Below are 18,583 nucleotides of genomic sequence, written 5' to 3' on the forward strand. Positions count from 1 at the left end.
GGCAGAGAGAGTGGGGGAGAGAGAATCCCAAGCAGGTTCCACACTGTCAGTGCAGAGCCTGATATGGGGCTTGAACTCATTAACCCATGAGACCAGGACCGGAGCTGAAATCAAAAGTTGGATGCTTAACCAAGTGAGCCACCCAGGTGTCTCACCTTATTTGTTTTAAAGATACCTTGTCTCTTTATTTGAGCTTACACTTTTTTTTTTTTAACGTAAAAAGAATTGTTGTGTCTCAGTGTTCAAAGTATTTGATTTTTTTCCTAAAAGGCAGCATCTCTGGTAGCCATCTCATGCTACTATGCTATTCTTCATTATCAATTTAGTAGGGTTTCTGGGGGAAGAAAGTGCCCAGAAATGCTTGTATCCAATTTAACAATAGATTGTCTTTGAGGGAGTTATTAAAATATTGATTTGATGAAAATTTCTGTTTTATGTGATCTGAAAAGATGCTTCTTTAAAATACCTTAAAAATATTTTTGCTAGTTGAGGCTATTAGGTTTCAAGTGAATATACATGAGTTGAAAGAATAGGGAACAGGAAAACTGGAGAAAATTTTGGTATATTTTGGACAAATTCTTTGGGTGAACTGTTTCATGAACTGTTTATAGGAACTGATCATGAAAAAGTATCTTACTTATTTTTTAAAGAGGTTTTACTATAATGCTAGTCAGCTAGATAGTTGTATATACTCCTGCTGTGATGTTTCTCATAAGAGATTGTTTAAAAGTATCATTTCACTCACTTCATTTCAGTGGTTCAATTCTTTAACAGATAATTTATCAAAGAAATTCAGATCCCTAATAAATATAAGAAATGCTATTATTTATTTTTTGAGCTAGTAGTTTTTATAAGGGTTTGTATTAGCAAGGAAGTGGTGAAATTAGCATTTTTATTAAATTGATGATATTCCTAGCAGACAGTTTGGCATTATTAATGAAAATTTTAAATGATTACATGAATTGACCCAGAGACTCTACTTACAGAAAACTCTTTAAAGGAAAAAAAAAAAACAAAACAAAACAAAACTTGGGCAGAGATTTATGAACAGAAATGTATATTGCAAATATATTTCATAAATGTATGATTGGCAGTATCCTAAATATCTTACAGGAAAATAGTTAAATTATGGTAGATACATATGCTAAAAGTGGTATTTAGAGAATTCATAAGAAGTTTGGAAAATTCTGATAAGATATTAAGTAGCAGAAGAAGTATATTATCCTTAACAAAATACTAGCAATCCAAATCAGCAACATATAAAAACATTCTGCACTATGACCAGATAAGACTTATCCCAGTTTAACATCGGAAAAATCAGTAACTATAACATACTACAGTAAGAGTAAAGGACAAAAAACATATGATCATCTAAATCGATGCACAGAAAGCATTTGACAGACAGCACCCTCTCATGGTAAAAGTAGTCAACAAAATAAGAATAGAGAACTTCCTCAGTCTAATAAAGGGAATTTATGAAAACCCTGGAGCTAATATCATATTAATGGTGAAAGACTGACTGAATACTTTTCCTCCTGAGATCAGGAATAAAACAAGGACGGTATTCAGTGTTATAGGCAATAAAAGAGAAATAATGGGCATCCATATTGGAAAGGAAGAAATAAAACTATATCCACAAGTGACATGATCTATATACTAAATCTTAAATTCATAACCAAACTATTGGAGCTAATAAATGGATTTAGTAAGGTTTCAGTATACGATATCAATATACAAAAATTAACTGTATTCTTCTACACCAAAAATGAACATCCAAAAATGAAAAAAAAAAAAAACAGTTAAGAAAATGAAATGAATTTACAGTAGCATCCAAAAGAATACAATACTTAGAAACAAAGAAGAAACAGAGTTGTACATTAAAAACTACAAAATAGTTTTTGAAAGAAACTAAAAATCTAGACATGAAAGTCATTCCATATTCATGGATCAAGTTGAATATTGTTAAGATTGCAGCACTACCCAAAATTACCTGCAGATTGGACACAGTCTCCATCAAAATCCCAGCAAGCTTCCCCTCCTCACCCTCACCCCTGCACCCAGAAATTGACAAACCAGTCCTCAAATTCAAAGCATTTCTTTTTATTTTTAATACTTATTTATTTATCTTAAGAGAGGGAGAGAGGAAATTTAGTGTGTGAGCAGGGGAGGGCAGAGAGAATCCCAAGCAGACTGTGTGCTGTCAGCACAGATCTGATGCAGGACTTGAACCCACAAACAAACTGTGAGATTGTGACATGAGCCAAAATCAAGAGTTGGACACTTAACTAGCCACTCTGGTGCCCCAGGATCCTCAAATTTGTATAGAAGTGCAAAGGACCCCAGAAATAGCTAAAACAATTTTGAGAATAAAGAGCCAATGTACAAGAGTTAAACTTCCCAATTTCACAATTTACTACAAAGTTCAATAATCAAGACGGTGTGGTTCTGCATAAGGATAGACATACAGATGAATGGAATACATTTCCAAATCCAGATATAAAACCTCACTTATGTGGTTAATTAATTTTCAACCAGGATGCCAGGTCTTTTCAAAAAGAGCAAGAATAGTCTCTTCAACAAATAATTCTGGGTCAACTGGATATCCTTATACAAAATAATGAATTTGGATCCCTACTTCATGCCATATATAAAAATTCAAAATGGATCAAAGGTCAAAATTTAAGAGCTAAAACTATAAAACTCTTGGAACAAATATGGGAGTAAATATTTGTGATCTTGGGATAGGGATCTTGAATATGACACCAGAAATACAGTAACAAAAGAAAAAAAGTGATAAATTGGATTTCATCAAAATGAAAAGCCTTTATACTTTTAAGGACACTATCAAGAAGGTGAGAAGACAACCCAACACATAGGGTGTGAGAAAATACTTGTAAATTATATATCTGATAAGGAACTTGTATCCTGAATATATAAAGAACTCTTAAAACAGCAATAAAGGGGCACTGGAGTGGCTCAATCGTTTAAAGAGTCTGACTCTATCTCGGCTCAGGTCATGATCTCACAGTTCATGAGATCAAGCCCCACATCAGGCTCTGTGTTGACAGCATAGAGCCTACTTGGGATTGTCTCTCTCCCTCTCCACCCCCCCCCCCCAACTCATGCACATGTGTGGTCAATCAAAATAAATAAACTTAAACCCCTCAACAATAAAAACACAAGTAACCCAGTTAAAAGTAGACAATTTGAAAGACATTTACCCAAAGAAATATACAGATGGTCAATAAGCATGTAAAAAGCTCAACATCATTAGTTATTAGAGAAATGCAAGTCAAAACCATAATATAATACTATTTCACTTACACTAGAGGGCAGTAACGTGTTGATAAGGATGTGGAGACAATGGAACCGTCACACATTGCTGGTGGAATTGTAAAATGGTAGAGCTGCCTTAAAGAGTTATCATTTGGCCCAATAGTCTCACTCCTGGGTATTCTTATTTCATTGTCAAGAGAAATGAAAATGTATGTCCACACAAAAATTTGTACGTGATGAATGTTCATGGCACCACTGTACATAATAATCCAAAAGTGGAAATATCCTAAATGTCTTCCAGCTGAAAATGGACACATGTGCTATATCCACACAATGGAATATTATTCAGCAATAAAAGGGAGCAAAATAATGATACATTAAATATTCAGAAATTAGGGTAGGGATTCTTAAAATAGAAACTGCCTTATTTTCAACCCTTTTTATTCCAGTAGTTTTAAAAGCTAAGCTTGGACAAGACTATCAGAATCTTTTCCTTTTCTTGTTTATTCTTCTCCCTCACTCTTGTCCTTTTATTCAATCAGAGTCTTGAGTGGGAGGAGTATGATTAAAGGTGTGGACTTTAAAGTACTGTTAAAGGTAAAGGAGTTCTATAGACTTGAAATACTCATTTTCTTAAATGAATTAGGAGGTATTGATTTGAGAGTTACATAAAAACTAAGGTCATATATTCAGTTTTATTTTAAAGGAAGTTTAAGCCTTGTGTGTTATCTATTACCGAGTAACAAATTACCTCGAAACTTAGTTGCTTAAAACAATAAATATTATCTTACAGTGTTTGTAGTCAGGAATAAAGAGCAGCTTAGCAGTTCTGGCTCAGTATGTATTATGAGGTTGCTGTCATTTGAAGGCTTGACTGGGGTTGGAGGTTCCTAGGGGACTCATATGATTGGTAAGTTAGTGCTGGCTGTTGTCCAGGGTCTTACTTTTTTGCATGTGCATCTTTCTCCATGTGGCTGCTTGTGTGTTTGCCCTAGAGTGATTCGAGAGAGCAAGGAGGAAGCCACCTTGTCATTTATGATTTAGTCTTGCAAGTCACACACCATCTCTTCTGCTATATTCTTTTCATTAGAGGCCACTTAGTAGAGTCCACATTCAAGGGTGGGAAACTTAAACTCCACCTTTTCAAGAGAATGGTTTCACAGAACTTGTGGACATATTTAAAAACCACCAATGAATGCTTGAAATTCTAAACTGATATTTCAAATGAATTTTTCAGTGCTTAATTGTTCTTCAGAGACTAGATATTTGGCTCTCTGGTGGGAATGACCTATGTGTGTGGAACCGAAAATTAGATCTCCTATGTAAAACCAGCCACCTTTCTGATACAGGTAAGAAATCAAATCAACGTAATTATGAACCATGATTGATATTCTTTAAAAGACATAATGAATCTTCGAAGAGACTTCCTATGAATACCTCTGTATTCATTAATTAATATAGGGGTTTTTCTTTTCAGTTCTGAATATATCATGTAACCTTATTTCTCCAGTTTGATGGTTGTATAAAATATATTTCTATCCCAAATTGGAGGGAGAAGCCTCCCCCACCCACTTATAACAGAATTTCTCAAAAGTGGTCAAGAAAAACTTTGATTTATACTCTTGGTCTGCGTTCCTAAACTGAGTTAGATGAGCACATTGATACATGGAATTACACCTTTCCAACTTTATAATAGAGTTTTCTTCTTTATTTGTGGGGCCATTGGATTTTGAATAGATTCCAAAGGATGACCTCATTTTACAATTGGTTTTACTAGAAAGTCCATGCATTGTGCAAACTTACTAATAAAGTTCAGAATTTGGTTAATATTTTTGGTTTTGAGAAAAGAAAATCAGTTTGACTTCTGATACCAAGGATCTTAAACAATAAAATAAAAAATTATTCAGAGTAAAAATATTTAAGTATAAATGAGAAAATTTAAAGAATAACCTTGAAGTTATGTGATATACTGTTAACTATGTTTGTTTCTAAAAGTAATCAATAAACCCATTGACATCCTAGAAAGAATATTATTAAGCATATTGATACTGTAAAGGTAGCAGGAGCCCTGTGAATTGAATTTACAGTTCACAATTAGAACTAACTTATCTCCACAAAGATACTAAATCAGAAAAGTAATGTGATGTCTTAACAAAACTAAATCACTATGTTTCTAGGATTTTCAGTTTTACCTTTCAATTCAATGTTTGATCACTAGTAATGTTGGTAGTATCTAGATTGTATTTTCATGTTTCCTGTTATCATGAGTTATATCTCTTTATTTACACGTATATTTTCCTTTCTGTTTCTTACACTAGCCTGTGGTTACCTGTGAATTTTATTCCATGAATTATTAGTAACTATGTTATGAAATAATGAAATAAGGACTAACAAGAATATTTTGTCTGATAATGGAAATTACCTGTTATTGTAGTCTCCCTTTTGCAAGTTATCTTTGAGAACTATTAAGTAATCATAGTATTGTCCTATTTATCAGTGTCTCAAGAGATAGTGGAAATCTTTGAGAAAATCTGTTAGAAACCTTTTTTTTTTTTTTTTTTTTTTTTTTTTAATTTTTTTTAACGTTTATTTATTTTTGAGACAGAGAGAGACAGAGCATGAACGGGGGAGGGTCAGAGAGAGGGAGACACAGAATCCGAAACAGGCTCCAGGCTCCGAGCTGTCAGCACAGAGCCCGACGCGGGGCTCGAACTCACGGACCGCGAGATCATGACCTGAGCTGAAGTCGGCCGCTTAACCGACTGAGCCACCCAGGCGCCCCTCTGTTAGAAACCTTTGAGAAGGCTATCAGTTATTATTGGTGAGCCTTTTGTGATTTGGGTTTTCCAAATTACCAGATGCCATTGAGTTAGCCGTGCTGTTACACCTTTATGTCATGAAGCTCCTTTCATGAGGCTTGCTTGATTTTTGGCTAGCAAGGCTTAAAAATTATGGTCTCTCTACAACCATTTCATGATTCAGCTATAAAAAGATACTCAGAATTCTATCTTTATATCTTTTCGATCTAACAGAAGGAGAATCAGAACTCGTTTCCAGATTCAACGTTGAATATGCAGCAGACCCCTTCGCCCTATTTTTCCTAGCGAAATATGCTAACATTATCATATTAAATATTCTCACAACAATCCTATTCTTTGGAGGATTTCACAACCCATATATACCAGAACTATGTACTGTTAACTTTACCGTCAAAATCCTATTCCTAACATTCACTTTCCTATGAATTTGAGCATCCTACCCATGATTCCGATATGACCAAGTCATAGGTCTTCCAAGAAAAAATTTCCTACCCCTCACTCTAGCCATATGCATATGATGTGTATCCTTGCCCATCATCACAGCAAGCATTCCACCCCAAACATAAGAAATATGTGTGAAAAAAGAGTTACTTTGATAGAGTAAATAATAGAGGTTTAAATCCTCTTATTTCTAGAATTCTAGGACTCGAACTTAATCCTAAGAATTTAGAAGTCTTCGTGCTACCATATTATGCCATATTCTACAGTAAGGTCAGCTAAATAAGCTATTGGGCCCATACCCAGAAAATGTTGGTTTATATCCTTCCCGTAGTAATTAAACCCCCATTCTCATTATTATTATATCAACACATCTCAGGAGCCATAATTGTGATAACAAGCTCCCACTGACTAATAATCTGAATTGGCTTCAGAATAAACATACTAGCTATTATCCCCATTCTTATAAAAAAAAATATAACCCACAAGCCATCGAAGCATCCACATAATATTTTCTTTATATCTTCTTTGAGCTAGTCATCTTCTAAATGGTGATTATCTTTAGGGATTCCTGGTTAAAAAAAGTTGACCATAATAGTGAAAGTGTCAACAGAGCATATCCTACCTTTAGTAAATCTGCATCTTCTTTAGGTCTCTAATACTTATCACAGACTCATTTTCCGTGTGCAGGTGAGCAGGGAACCATGATGTAGTATATTGTGTGTGCTTTATTGTTACAACCCTTTTATGGGAAATAACTTGCATAAATCTGAAAATGTTTTTATTTTTCATATAATCTTTGAAGAAAATAATTTGACCTTTGTCATATATATTTTTGAAGGGATCAGTGCTTTGATTGAAATACCTAAGAACTGTGTTGTGGCAGCAGTTGGCAAAGAACTGAGTGAGTATGACTCTTTTTCTTTTATTTTCTTTTTAAGAAAATTTAAAACTAGACTTGTATACACATTTTAGAAAGACAAGTTTTTTATTTAAGGGACATCTACCCCTGCCCACGTCTTGACCTGCGATTGTTGGAAGCGATGTGGAGACTGAGACATTTTCAAGACGTTAGGTCAGTTTTTGTACTGTGCTTGGTCTAACATAGCCAAGTGGGGCATGGTAACCCCATATGTCTGAGGCCAGAGAAAGCCGTTTACATTCCACAGTTCTGTCTGCTCCTGATCTATAGTCCTACGCTTAGCAAAAATACTGACCACAGAAAGCAACTATCAGCATTCTGGAAACTAAAAACTTGATTTGGACGGGTTGGAGGATGATTACTGTGGGAAGCCACTAAGGCAGGAACTGTGGTGTTTTTGGCTCGGGAAGCCAGAGTGGGTCCCATTTTCTTGGGAAGAGTTTCTGCCATTTCCTTCAGAGTGGTGGGATAGCAGAGAGAGGGGGTGGCAAGAGGAATTTTGTAAATTTATTAATTGATTATAAACTTGCTGTTTGAAGACTATTTGGCTGGTGATGGTTAGCTAACCCATTTACTGCCATGGAGCCCATAGTAAAAAATAAAGTCTCTTGTTCCTACTGCCTTTTGAATAGAATTGGGGTGCTGAGAAGTGATAGAGTAAGCATGCTTCTTCAAGACTCCTTATTTCTTGAAGAGTTTTTCTAATGTATCCCAGAGAGCATATGATGTTGCTTGTGCTACTTTCTTTTTTTTTTTTTCAATGTATGAAGTTTATTGTCAAATTGGTTTCCATACAACACCCAGTGCTCATCCCAAAAGGTGCCCTCCTCAATACCCATCGCCCACCCTCCCCTCCCTCCCACCCCCCATCAACCCTCAGTTTGTTCTCAGTTTTTTTTTTTTTTTTTTTTTTTTTCAACGTTTTTTATTTATTTTGGGACAGAGAGAGACACAGCATGAGCGGGGGAGGGGCAGAGAGAGAGGGAGACACAGAATCGGAAACAGGCTCCAGGCTCCGAGCCATCAGCCCAGAGCCTGACGCGGGGCTCGAACTCACGGACTCACGGACCGCAAGATCGTGACCTGGCTGAAGTCGGACGCTTAACCGACTGCGCCACCCAGGCGCCCCTGTTCTCAGTTTTTAAGAGTCTCTTATGCTTTGGCTCTCTCCCACTCTAACCTCTTTTTTTTTTTTTTCTTCCCCTCCCTGATGAGTTTCTGTTAAGTTTCTCAGGATCCACATAAGAGTGAAAACATATGGTATCTGTCTTTCTCTGTATGGCTTATTTCACTTAGCATCACACTCTCCAGTTCCATCCATGTTGCTACAAAGGGTCATGTTTCATTCTTTCTTATTGCCACGTAGTACTCCATTGTGTATATAAACCACAGTTTCTTTATCCATTCATCAGTTGATGGACATTTAGGCTCTTTCCATAATTCGGCTATTGTTGAGAGTACTGCTATAAACATTGGGGTACAAGTGCCCCTGTGCATCAGTACTCCTGTATCCCTTGGGTAAATTCCTAGCAGTGCTATTGCTGGGTCATAGGGTAGGTCTATTTTTAATTTTTTGAGGAACCTCCACACTTTTCCAGAGTGGCTGCACCAATTTGCATTCCCACCAATAGTGCAAAAGGGTTCCCGTTTCTCCACATCCTCTCCAGCATCTATAGTCTTCTGATTTGTTCATTTTGGCCACTCCGACTGGCGTGAGGTGATATCTGAGTGTGGTTTTGATTTGTATTTCCCTGATGAGGAGCGACATTGAGCATCTTTTCATGTGCCTGTTGGCCATCCGGATGTCTTCTTTAGAGAAGTGTCTATTCATGTTTTCTGCCCATTTCTTCACCGGGTTATTTGTTTTTCGGGTGTGGAGTTTGGTGAGCTCTGTATAGATTTTGGATACTAGCCCTTTGTCCGATATGTCATTTGCAAATATCTTTTCCCATTCCGTTGGTTGCCTTTTAGTTTTGTTGGTTGTTTCCTTTGCTGTGCAGAAGCTTTTTATCTTCATAAGGTCCCAGTAGTTCATTTTTGCTTTTAATTCCCTTGTCTTTGGGGATGTGTCAAGTAAGAAATTGCTACGGCTGAGGTCAGAGAGGTCTTTTCCTGCTTTCTCCTCTAAGGTTTTGATGGTTTCCTGTCTCACATTCAGGTCCTTTATCCATTTTGAGTTTATTTTTGTGAATGGTGTGAGAAAGTGGTCTCGTTTCAACCTTCTGCATGTTGCTGTCCACTTCTCCCAGCACCATCTGTTAAAGAGACTGTCTTTTTTCCATTGGATGTTCTTTCCTGCTTTGTCAAAGATTAGTCGGCCATACGTTTGTGGGTCTAGTTCTGGGGTTTCTATTCTATTCCATTGGTCTATGTGTCTGTTTTTGTGCCATGTGCTACTTTCTCCATAGGCCAGATATGAGATTTGCTGTGACCGTCAGTTGGCATATTTGCAAATGCCAGTAAGACATGGGCTAATTGTTTACCATTTATTAACTGCTGTTTGCAGACTCCATGGCTTTGCAGCCAAGTTTCACTTTCTTCATCTGACCTTGCCATGTGTAATCATGTCAGAGAAGTAATTTTCTAAACACTGTGCTTATTACCCTTTTTTTCCATAGAGTAGTTTCAAAAGGTATTAGAATTTTTGCTTAGTTTATTTTCTCTTCCTTGCAGAAATTTAGTTTTCTCATGTTTTTGATCAAGCTGGAAAGAAGCTTAGCTTTTCCCTGGCTTTCTCCTCTTGTAGTGAGCCAGTCACTTTGAGTTTTGCTGATTTTACTGCTAACTCAGTGGTTCTCAGATTTTAGTGTGCATTAAAATGACTTGAATGGTTTGTTAAAAAACACACATTACTCGGTCTTACCCCTAGAGTTTCTGATTCAGTGGGTCTGGAGTATGGTCCGAGTTTCTGCATTTCTAACAGGTGTTTTGGTGGTGCTAGGGTTGCTGGCCTGTAGGCCGTACTTTGAGGACTCCTGCCTTAAGTACTTTGATTCTCTTCTTTCCGTCTCACTACTGTTGCTCAGTTCAGGCTCTCATCTCCCCTCTTGCCTGTTCTGTTGTGCTAACCTCCGAACTTTATCTTCCTTCCTCTACTGTAGTGCTTCTCCAGTGCCTTCTCCTCCTCTAGGTTAGGGCTTCTCCGATACATTTCCCAGGAGGTGCTAGGGGTGATCTCTCTAAAAGGCAGGCTACTCCCCTGCTTCCTTTGTCTATAGCAGTCATTTCTAGACTCTCAAATTTCTGACTCGTATGATAGTTCATCTTTTTGGAGATCAACTGAGAGTTGCCAAATTTGTATTTTACTTAGTAAAATCATTAAATACAAAAAAAAAAAAGCTATCATTTACCATCATCATTTTGTAAAAATTACTTTTTAAAAAAAATTTTTTTTTTTAACGTTTATTTATTTTTGAGACAGAGAGAGAGAGACAGAGCATGAACAGGGGAAGAGCAGAGAGAGAGGGAGACACAGAATTGGAAGCAGGCTCCAGGCTCTGAGCCATCAGCCCAGAGACCGACACGGGGCTCGAACTCACGGACCGTGAGATCGTGAGATCGTGACCTGAGCTGAAGTCGGACGCTTAACCGACTGAGCCACCCAGGTGCGCCTGAAAATTACTTTTTAATAAAAAAGTATGAAAAATGTGATCTCAGCAAAGAATAGGACTTTAAACTGAATATATTTTTGTACAAAATGTATGTGGCCCGTATTTTTTCTCATTTTTGCCTTACATGAATGACATCTTTGCTCCGGGGGACCAATATAAGACCACCAGTAAGATAAAGTCTAGACTTTTCAGCAGATCACATCCACTTCTTTATTCTCTTCCTCCTCTCTCCTCTGAGTCCTGTATCACGTGTTTGTCAAAACTGAATTGCCCTGGGTTCTCCAACCTGAGGTGTTTCTCACCTCTTTGCCTTCATTTCTCCAGTCACTCTGTATCAGGTCTTTGCCCCCTACTCATTGTCCTCTTTGATGTTGCTAATTCCTACTTACTCTTTAGGAGCTCCAGAATGACATTTTTTGAGGCTGAAGGCTTGCTTACCTATCCTCTCTGCTCCTAAAAGTTTTTCTTCTGTGTTCTCATAATCTCTTATGTGTCATTTCACTTACTACTTAAAAAAAAAAAAACTTCTCTTTGCTATTTGTTCTTTCCTTGCCCTTCCCTTGCAGAATGTGAGCTCCTTGACAACTAGAGCTTTTTATTCACCTTTCTGTTAAAAGATGGGAGATTTTTATTGAATGAATGAGTAATTGAGTCAATTCATTTATGTGGTAATAAAAGTATTACTAATGCCTCAACAGAAGTTAGAATATCATGTAAAAAAAAAAAGGAAGAAATGAGAATTGGTTATATTCAGAAAATAATTTGTAAAAAATATGTATTCTTAAAAACAAGGTTTTGCATTTTATTAGTTTCATTATAAAATATAGTGCCATTTTTCCTTACATAAAAATACATTTCATTCTCATAAATAGAGTGTCTTTTCTATTTCCAAGACCAAGCTTGTGCCCATTTCCTTGGTTTTAAATGTTCCATACTAATTTCTCTTTTTCTATGTGAGGCCGGGCTACTTTCACCATGAAATACAGTTTGTGAGTACCCATGTGACTGTGAGGCTAATCAGCAAGGCTGTCAGCTCTGACACCTCATCTTGGTTCAGAAAACCAGGCTTTGTTCTTAACCCTTTTTTAGAATTCACTACTCCTTCTCTTTTGTCTTAGGATCTAACTTATATTTGTTTTATTTCCTTGAAGTTACTACATAGGTGACCCTATGAATACTTGTCTGTTGGGGCCATATTTATGGATTCACTGAACAGTTTCACATTATCTCCAGTACTTGGTAGTTCTTTGTGGAAGCCTCCTTTGTAAGGTTTTTTTGTCTGTATCTGAGGTTACTTTTTGTTAGTTTGATTAAATAATACATTGCCCATTATTCCACATTCCCAATCTCAAGATCATTTAGTAGTATTCCAACTATAAGTAGAATTTTTACACAAGTTTGACAGGTATCAGGAAGAGTTCTTTTATTTAATGAAAGACCTTCTTTTGCCAGCCACAGTTTGAATGTGAACGGCTGTCAGGATGAAATAACTTTTTCTAGAGATTCATCAGTTGGTAAAATATTATCCAGAGAGATACAAAGGAATGTGGTATGACCCATTTTCCAGAGAGGAATGTAAAAAAAAAAAAAAAAAAAAAAAGAGACTTTAGTAATTAGCCACCACCTGGAAAGGATCTGACTTCTGAGACCTTCCCACTTCTCAGATATTAGTGATCCTAATCTGTGAGCATCCATAGTACTTGGTACATTGGCTTATTTCTAGCCCTTAATACATTGATTATAAGCTTGTTTATAAGTCTCACTCCCACTCTAGAATGCATTTCAGGGCAGTGATTGGGCCTTATTCACATTTAATATCTAAGTTGCTGGAACATAAAAGATATTTAGTAAATGTTGATAGAATCACTCCTGTTGATTTGATTTTTGGTTTTCTGTATTGATTAAAGTTAGGATTTATACAAGTTTAAATAAAACTATTTGTTAATGTCAGACAGTGAGTAAAGCAACACATTGAACATCTCTTATAGTCAAAAGTATAGTAAAGCAACACATTGAATATTGACATAGAAAAATTATAAGGCATGTTCTCAGAGAACATATAATTTAATAGTTTACACCTAATATAAGGAAAAGTTAAAAAAAATAGCTTCTCACGTCTTTACTGAGTTGAAGTTAAACATGAATTTGTAGCTTATTTTGTAGCAGTGCATACTGACCTGAGAACATGAGTAGAGAATGATGATGCTGGAGATGACTCTGGAATGTGGACCAGTCACTGACCAAGGAGAGAGGGAGGCAGGTTAGCCAGACATGCCCTGAAGCCCCAGAGAAGATGGGGATTTCTGGTTGGTAATGGGTTTAGAAGAGTTTTAATAAAAGAACACTTGTAAAGACACACTTATTTGGGATTTTAGTAGATCATCTCAAATATCTCAAGCATTTGAAAGAAATACTGTGGTATGAATAAGGCTTTCTTTGGAGTTGGGTTTTTCAATATTTTAGATCTTTCTCACTTAATGAAATACTAGCTTTTTTTTCCCACCAGAAATAGAATTCCATCTTCTTTGACCATTTTAATAAAATCATATCTGTATTTTCATTTAGTAATTTTCAGGTTGGTAACACCAACAGGAGAATCACTGGAATGGGATATTCTTGAAATTAAGCGCCTTCTTGATCACCAGGATAATATTCTCTCCTTGGTTAACATCAATGGTAAGCTTACTGTGTATTTGTTTATATTATGTAAAATTTTGCACTTGTTGACAGAACTTTGGTCTTATTTTGTTCTAGAGTTCTGTAATTACCATCATTAAAATAATGCTTTAGACTAGTACAGGTCAGCAGTCTAATATACTGTGGGGTTTATTCCAGAATTGATCAAGTTTTATAGATAGGTCTAAGATATAGGTCCAAGAAGAATAGAGTGGGGCAGAGAAAAAAGATGATGGGGGGAGCATAATTATCTCAGGTGCTTTGTGATAGCTCTGAGATGACTGTCATAGGCTATAAATACTAATGCCTAGTAGCATTTCAGCATTTTTGGCAGATGGTTCTGGCCAGTTCCTCTTTTGTAGACCACACAGTATAATACTACGTAGCAAGTTATACATTTAGATCAGAAGGAGCAGAATTCAAGTGGATTGCAATCATGATTGAAGACTTCCAGAGAATAACACCAAGATAAAGTAAAGGTCTGCAAAAATTGGGTCATATCTGCCCATCCTCATGGTTGTATGTTTTGACTTGCCAGACATCTTATTTGGCTTCACAGTGATTTTAATCATGTCTCCTGGAAGCTGAATCTGTCATCAGATGGCAGAATAGGATCAGACACTACCAGTCTTGGGATTTGGTTGGCTCACTTTGAAGTAAAATGATGCCTTGTATCATCAGAACTCTGCTGGTTAATTGGTATTCTGGGGTCACACAAGAAGAGTCCTTGGTGGCTTCAGTTTGATAATCTGAAGGAAACCGTAAGAGTTTTGTGAGGATGCCATGAATATACTGTAGTGGGAGGACTGGACTGCACTCCCAGACCTGAGACCTGGGTTGGCTCTTTTTGAAGAATACTTTGTATAACCTTGAGGCAAAAGGAAAGAGGGGCACAGATAGCACCAAATGTATTCTCCATTTTTATGCCATTTAATCACATGCTCAGATACATGTGTGAGAATGTCCTTCCCAGCTTCAAAAGCCTCTTACCTAATAGCCATCTTCTTACACAAGTCTTACTTACTGCAAGTCTTTCTAAGGACCAGATTGTCTGTGGTGATAGAAGTTAACATGTTGGGAACACCCTTTGATTTTTCTCTGGGGGTTCTCTTTTCTTCTAGCCATGGATGGCAGCACAGGAGACAAGTTCTTATTTGGGAGACCCTGTGACACAGAGTCTTAAACTCCAGGGCCCTGGAGCTGCTAAGAAAAGCAAGCGTTGTCCTCGCCCATTACACTGGTCATGCCTACTTGTTCTGTTTTAGTGGTAAAACATTGGTGTCATTGATCCAGCACGGTTCCTTATTGAAGGTGATAGGATGTTACTGAAGAGGTCTTAGCTTCATGGCCCTTCTGCTGTGCAATATGCAAAGAAGCTTGTAACAGTTGAACCAGAAAATATTTCTTTGCCAACTTCTTAAGGGAAAGAAAATGGAAATCTAAAGCAAAAATATTGTTAATGAAAATTACAGGAAACCCATAGTAGTTTTTACTTTATTAACTCCCTGACTATAAAATTACATTACAGATAATAAATAAGCTGTAAGCATTTTGAGGAATCCTATATGGTCAAGTAGTCTGTTAAAATTTGAAAATGATATTGTGACAGTCTCTATTTTGTACATAGGTAGGTTTGCTGTCCTGAAGATTTCAGTGATCCTGAAATTATTATGTTGTACGGTTCCCAGCTCCACTCTCAGCCCTGTTTCTTTTACTACCAATTACCAGTGGAAGATGTGGCTAGTTCTGGGTTTGTATTTCATAGGAGAAGTGCATTTTCATGGAGGTGGCCACAGGCAACCTTAGAATGGTAGGACAAAATTCCCATAGATGTGAATAATGAATAACAGAGAATCTGATAATGAATGAAAAAGAGATCTGAATGCCTGAGCAGAAGGTTTTCTAACACAGACATACAAGATAACCTAGTTTATATTTTCTGGCAAAAGGCTCTGGTGCTGCTTCATTTTATTCCTTTTCTTGTGTTGACAGCATGGTATGGTAATCACAAATTATTAGTACTAGTGAGGGAAGGTAGACAGATATAAGAATGGGAGTTCCTACTAAGTGACTTTTTTTTTTTTTTGAGAGACACAGAGTGTGTGTGTGTGGGGAGGAGAGGCAGAGAAGAGGGAGACACAGAATCCAAAGCAGGCTCCAGACTAAGCTGTCAGCACAGACCCTGATGCGGGGCTCAAACCCACAAACCATGAGATCATGATCTGAGCCGCAGTCAGACGCTTAGCTGACTGAGCCACCCAGGTGCCCCTATACTAAGTGACTTTTGATACTAACATAGGATGAAAATCCATCTCTGTATATCATTGAGCTTGTTTTGTGTGAAACATTCTGAGTGACCTGTTTGAGAATATATAGTGATAAATTTATAGTAATAAACTACACTGACGCAGCTGAATGCCAGTATTTTAAGTGAAAAATTCCAGCTGGGCACAAATATCTTGTTTCTGTTGCATAGATGAATCACAGACACTCGGGAAGATTAAGTTAGAGCAGACAGCCGTGTGGTCTCAAGTTCAGTTGACTCTGTTATGATGGCATGCAGAGTTAGTGTCAAGAATCTTCACTCCTTAATGTCTCTGGTTCTTTTGTATTTTGAATGAAATTGGAAAGAGGAGGGAAAGGGATGGAAAAGAAGGTCATGGAAAGAGTAGTACAGCTTTAACCGTCCCATTATTAGTAGTCCATTAATAAACTATAGAACTTGGTCTTGGAACCAAGACAAAATAAAGTTTACATGTATGACTGCTGGTAATTTTTTATTTCTAAGAGATTGTTCATCTAATTATTAGATATTTCTGTCCTGGCTTATTTGGTAAATGGAATCATTAAATCATAACTAACTCATCTTTGTATTCCTAAATTAGAAATACTGGAGGTTTTAATACCATTAATTTGGAATAATACTAGGAGCTCAGAATAATGCCAAAGACTCAAAGATAATGTTTGATGTCTTTTTTTAAATTCGTACACATTTATTATTGGCTTTTTCATCTAGTGCATGAGAAATCCAAGATAGAGGTTAAATGACTTTCTGAGGACTAGATGGCTAGTAACAGAGCCACATTTAGAACTTGGGTTTTTAGACTCACCTTGTATTGTTCTCTTCTACCTTACCTAAATATGTAAGGATTAAAATAAATTACATTTATTTAAGATAGTTTTTAGTGTCAGCAGTAGTACATTTTCTATTAATTATGTAATTTACAAAGTGTCTTAGTTGGCCCACTAATTTTATTTTCGTTTAAGGTAATAAAAACTTGTTATTGTAGAAGTAATATCTAGTCATGGTAGAGCAATGAGAAAAGAGTGAGAAACATAAAGTCTGTAAAAAGGAAAATTATCCCACACGACAGTATTAAGCACTGGTCCGTATACTTCTAGGTGTTATTCTGAGAATATGTATGTGTATATCCATATGGCTTGCTGTTTTGTAACTGTATGTCATGAATATATTTCCGTAGTAGTATAAACATACTTTTACAACTAAAATTTTTTTAAGTTTATTTATTTTTTTTGAGAGAGAGAAAGAGAATGCAAGTCACAGAGGGGTAGAGAGAGAGGGAGAGTGAATCCCAAGTAGGCTCCACACTGTCAGCACAGAGCCCGACTCAAGGCCTTGAACCCACGAACCATGAGATCATGACCTGAATCAAAGTTGGACTTTTAACTGAGCTACCCAGACACCCCTACAACTCAATTTTTAATAACAGTTACTGTTTAATTTTATAGAAGTCTTATTTATTCAGTTCCCAATTCACATTGTTAATATTACGTATAATAGCCTTGTTACATTTATCTTTTATGTGCTTTCCTCAGGATAAATTTCTAAAGGTGGAATTGTTGGATCAGTGGGTTTACATTTTTTTTAAGGTTTTGATGCATATCACCACATTTGAAAGGATTGTACCAATTTATACTAGGACATTAGTACGGAAGTATGTTGATTTTATGCTTTTGCCAGCATTGGGGACTTTGCTATTTTTTCATCTTTCCCAGTTTTCAAGTCATTGAGTAGTATCTTACTGCTTTATTATTATTTTTTAATGTTTATTTTTGAGAGAGAAAGATTGCACATGCAAGCTGGGGAGGGGCAGAGAGAGAGGAGGAGACAGAGGATCTGAAGCAGGCTCTGTGCTGTCAGTGCACAGAGCCAGATGCAGGACTCAAACTCAGGAACTGTGAGATCATGACCAAAGCCAAAGTTGGTCGCTTAACTGACTGAGCCACCCAGGTGCCCTTCTTACTGCTTTTAGATTTTTTTGATTATTAAGGCACTTGAACATCTTTGCCCATGTTTACTGACCATTTGTATTTTTTATTTTGTCTGTTCAGGTCTTTTGCCCACTTTCTGTGATGGAGTATTTATCAAAATTTGGTTTCCAGGAACTCCTTATTTATCAAGTATAATAAACCCATTTTGATACCTGAGTTGCAAATTTTTCCCAGCCTTTTGTCATTTAAATATGATTGTTTTCACTAAGCAGATATTTACATATGTATCTTTCTTTCCCCACCCTGCCTCCTTTAGAGCTTTTTAGCACTCCATATTTATAAAAGCATTTACCTTTATTTTTTCAATCCTTTAAGTACTTTTAATGTTTTAATGTATTTGAAACTTACTTTGGCCTATGTAAAATAACAGAAAAAATATATATTGCTCTCTGCCCCCAGTTCTTGGCACAGAGCTCCTAAAACCATTGTAATTTCCTAAGTGATAAGAGCTCAGGGAGCATCTTTTGTTCTAATATTTGGTCTAATATTTGCTGATCGATATTTCTTGGAATTTTCTGAGTGATAGTAGTGACTTTTGTTCTAATGAG

General features: G+C 36.6%; 1 protein-coding gene across 5 annotated transcripts in view; it reads left to right on the forward strand.

The window, feature by feature from the left end:
- The window catches only part of WDR41 (WD repeat domain 41), a 202,515-nt gene that overhangs the window by 172,189 nt on the left and 11,743 nt on the right, over positions 1–18,583 (forward strand). For 4 of the 5 annotated variants that reach the window (XR_008423820.1, XM_053907257.1, XM_019462946.2 and 1 more), the window contains 3 exons: positions 4,514–4,625; positions 7,375–7,437; positions 13,632–13,742. Coding sequence is in view for 4 of the 5 variants with exons in the window: in XM_053907257.1 (XP_053763232.1) it covers positions 4,514–4,625; positions 7,375–7,437; positions 13,632–13,742 (286 nt within the window). In the remaining variant the exon portion in view is untranslated. The remainder of the gene's footprint in view (positions 1–4,513; positions 4,626–7,374; positions 7,438–13,631; positions 13,743–18,583) is intronic. The other variant, XM_053907259.1, reaches the window with a different exon arrangement.

The sequence above is a fragment of the Panthera pardus genome, unplaced genomic scaffold, assembly GCF_024362965.1.
Source record: "Panthera pardus isolate Hobbes unplaced genomic scaffold, ASM2436296v1 HiC_scaffold_2, whole genome shotgun sequence".
NCBI classification, from domain to species: Eukaryota; Metazoa; Chordata; class Mammalia; order Carnivora; family Felidae; genus Panthera; species Panthera pardus.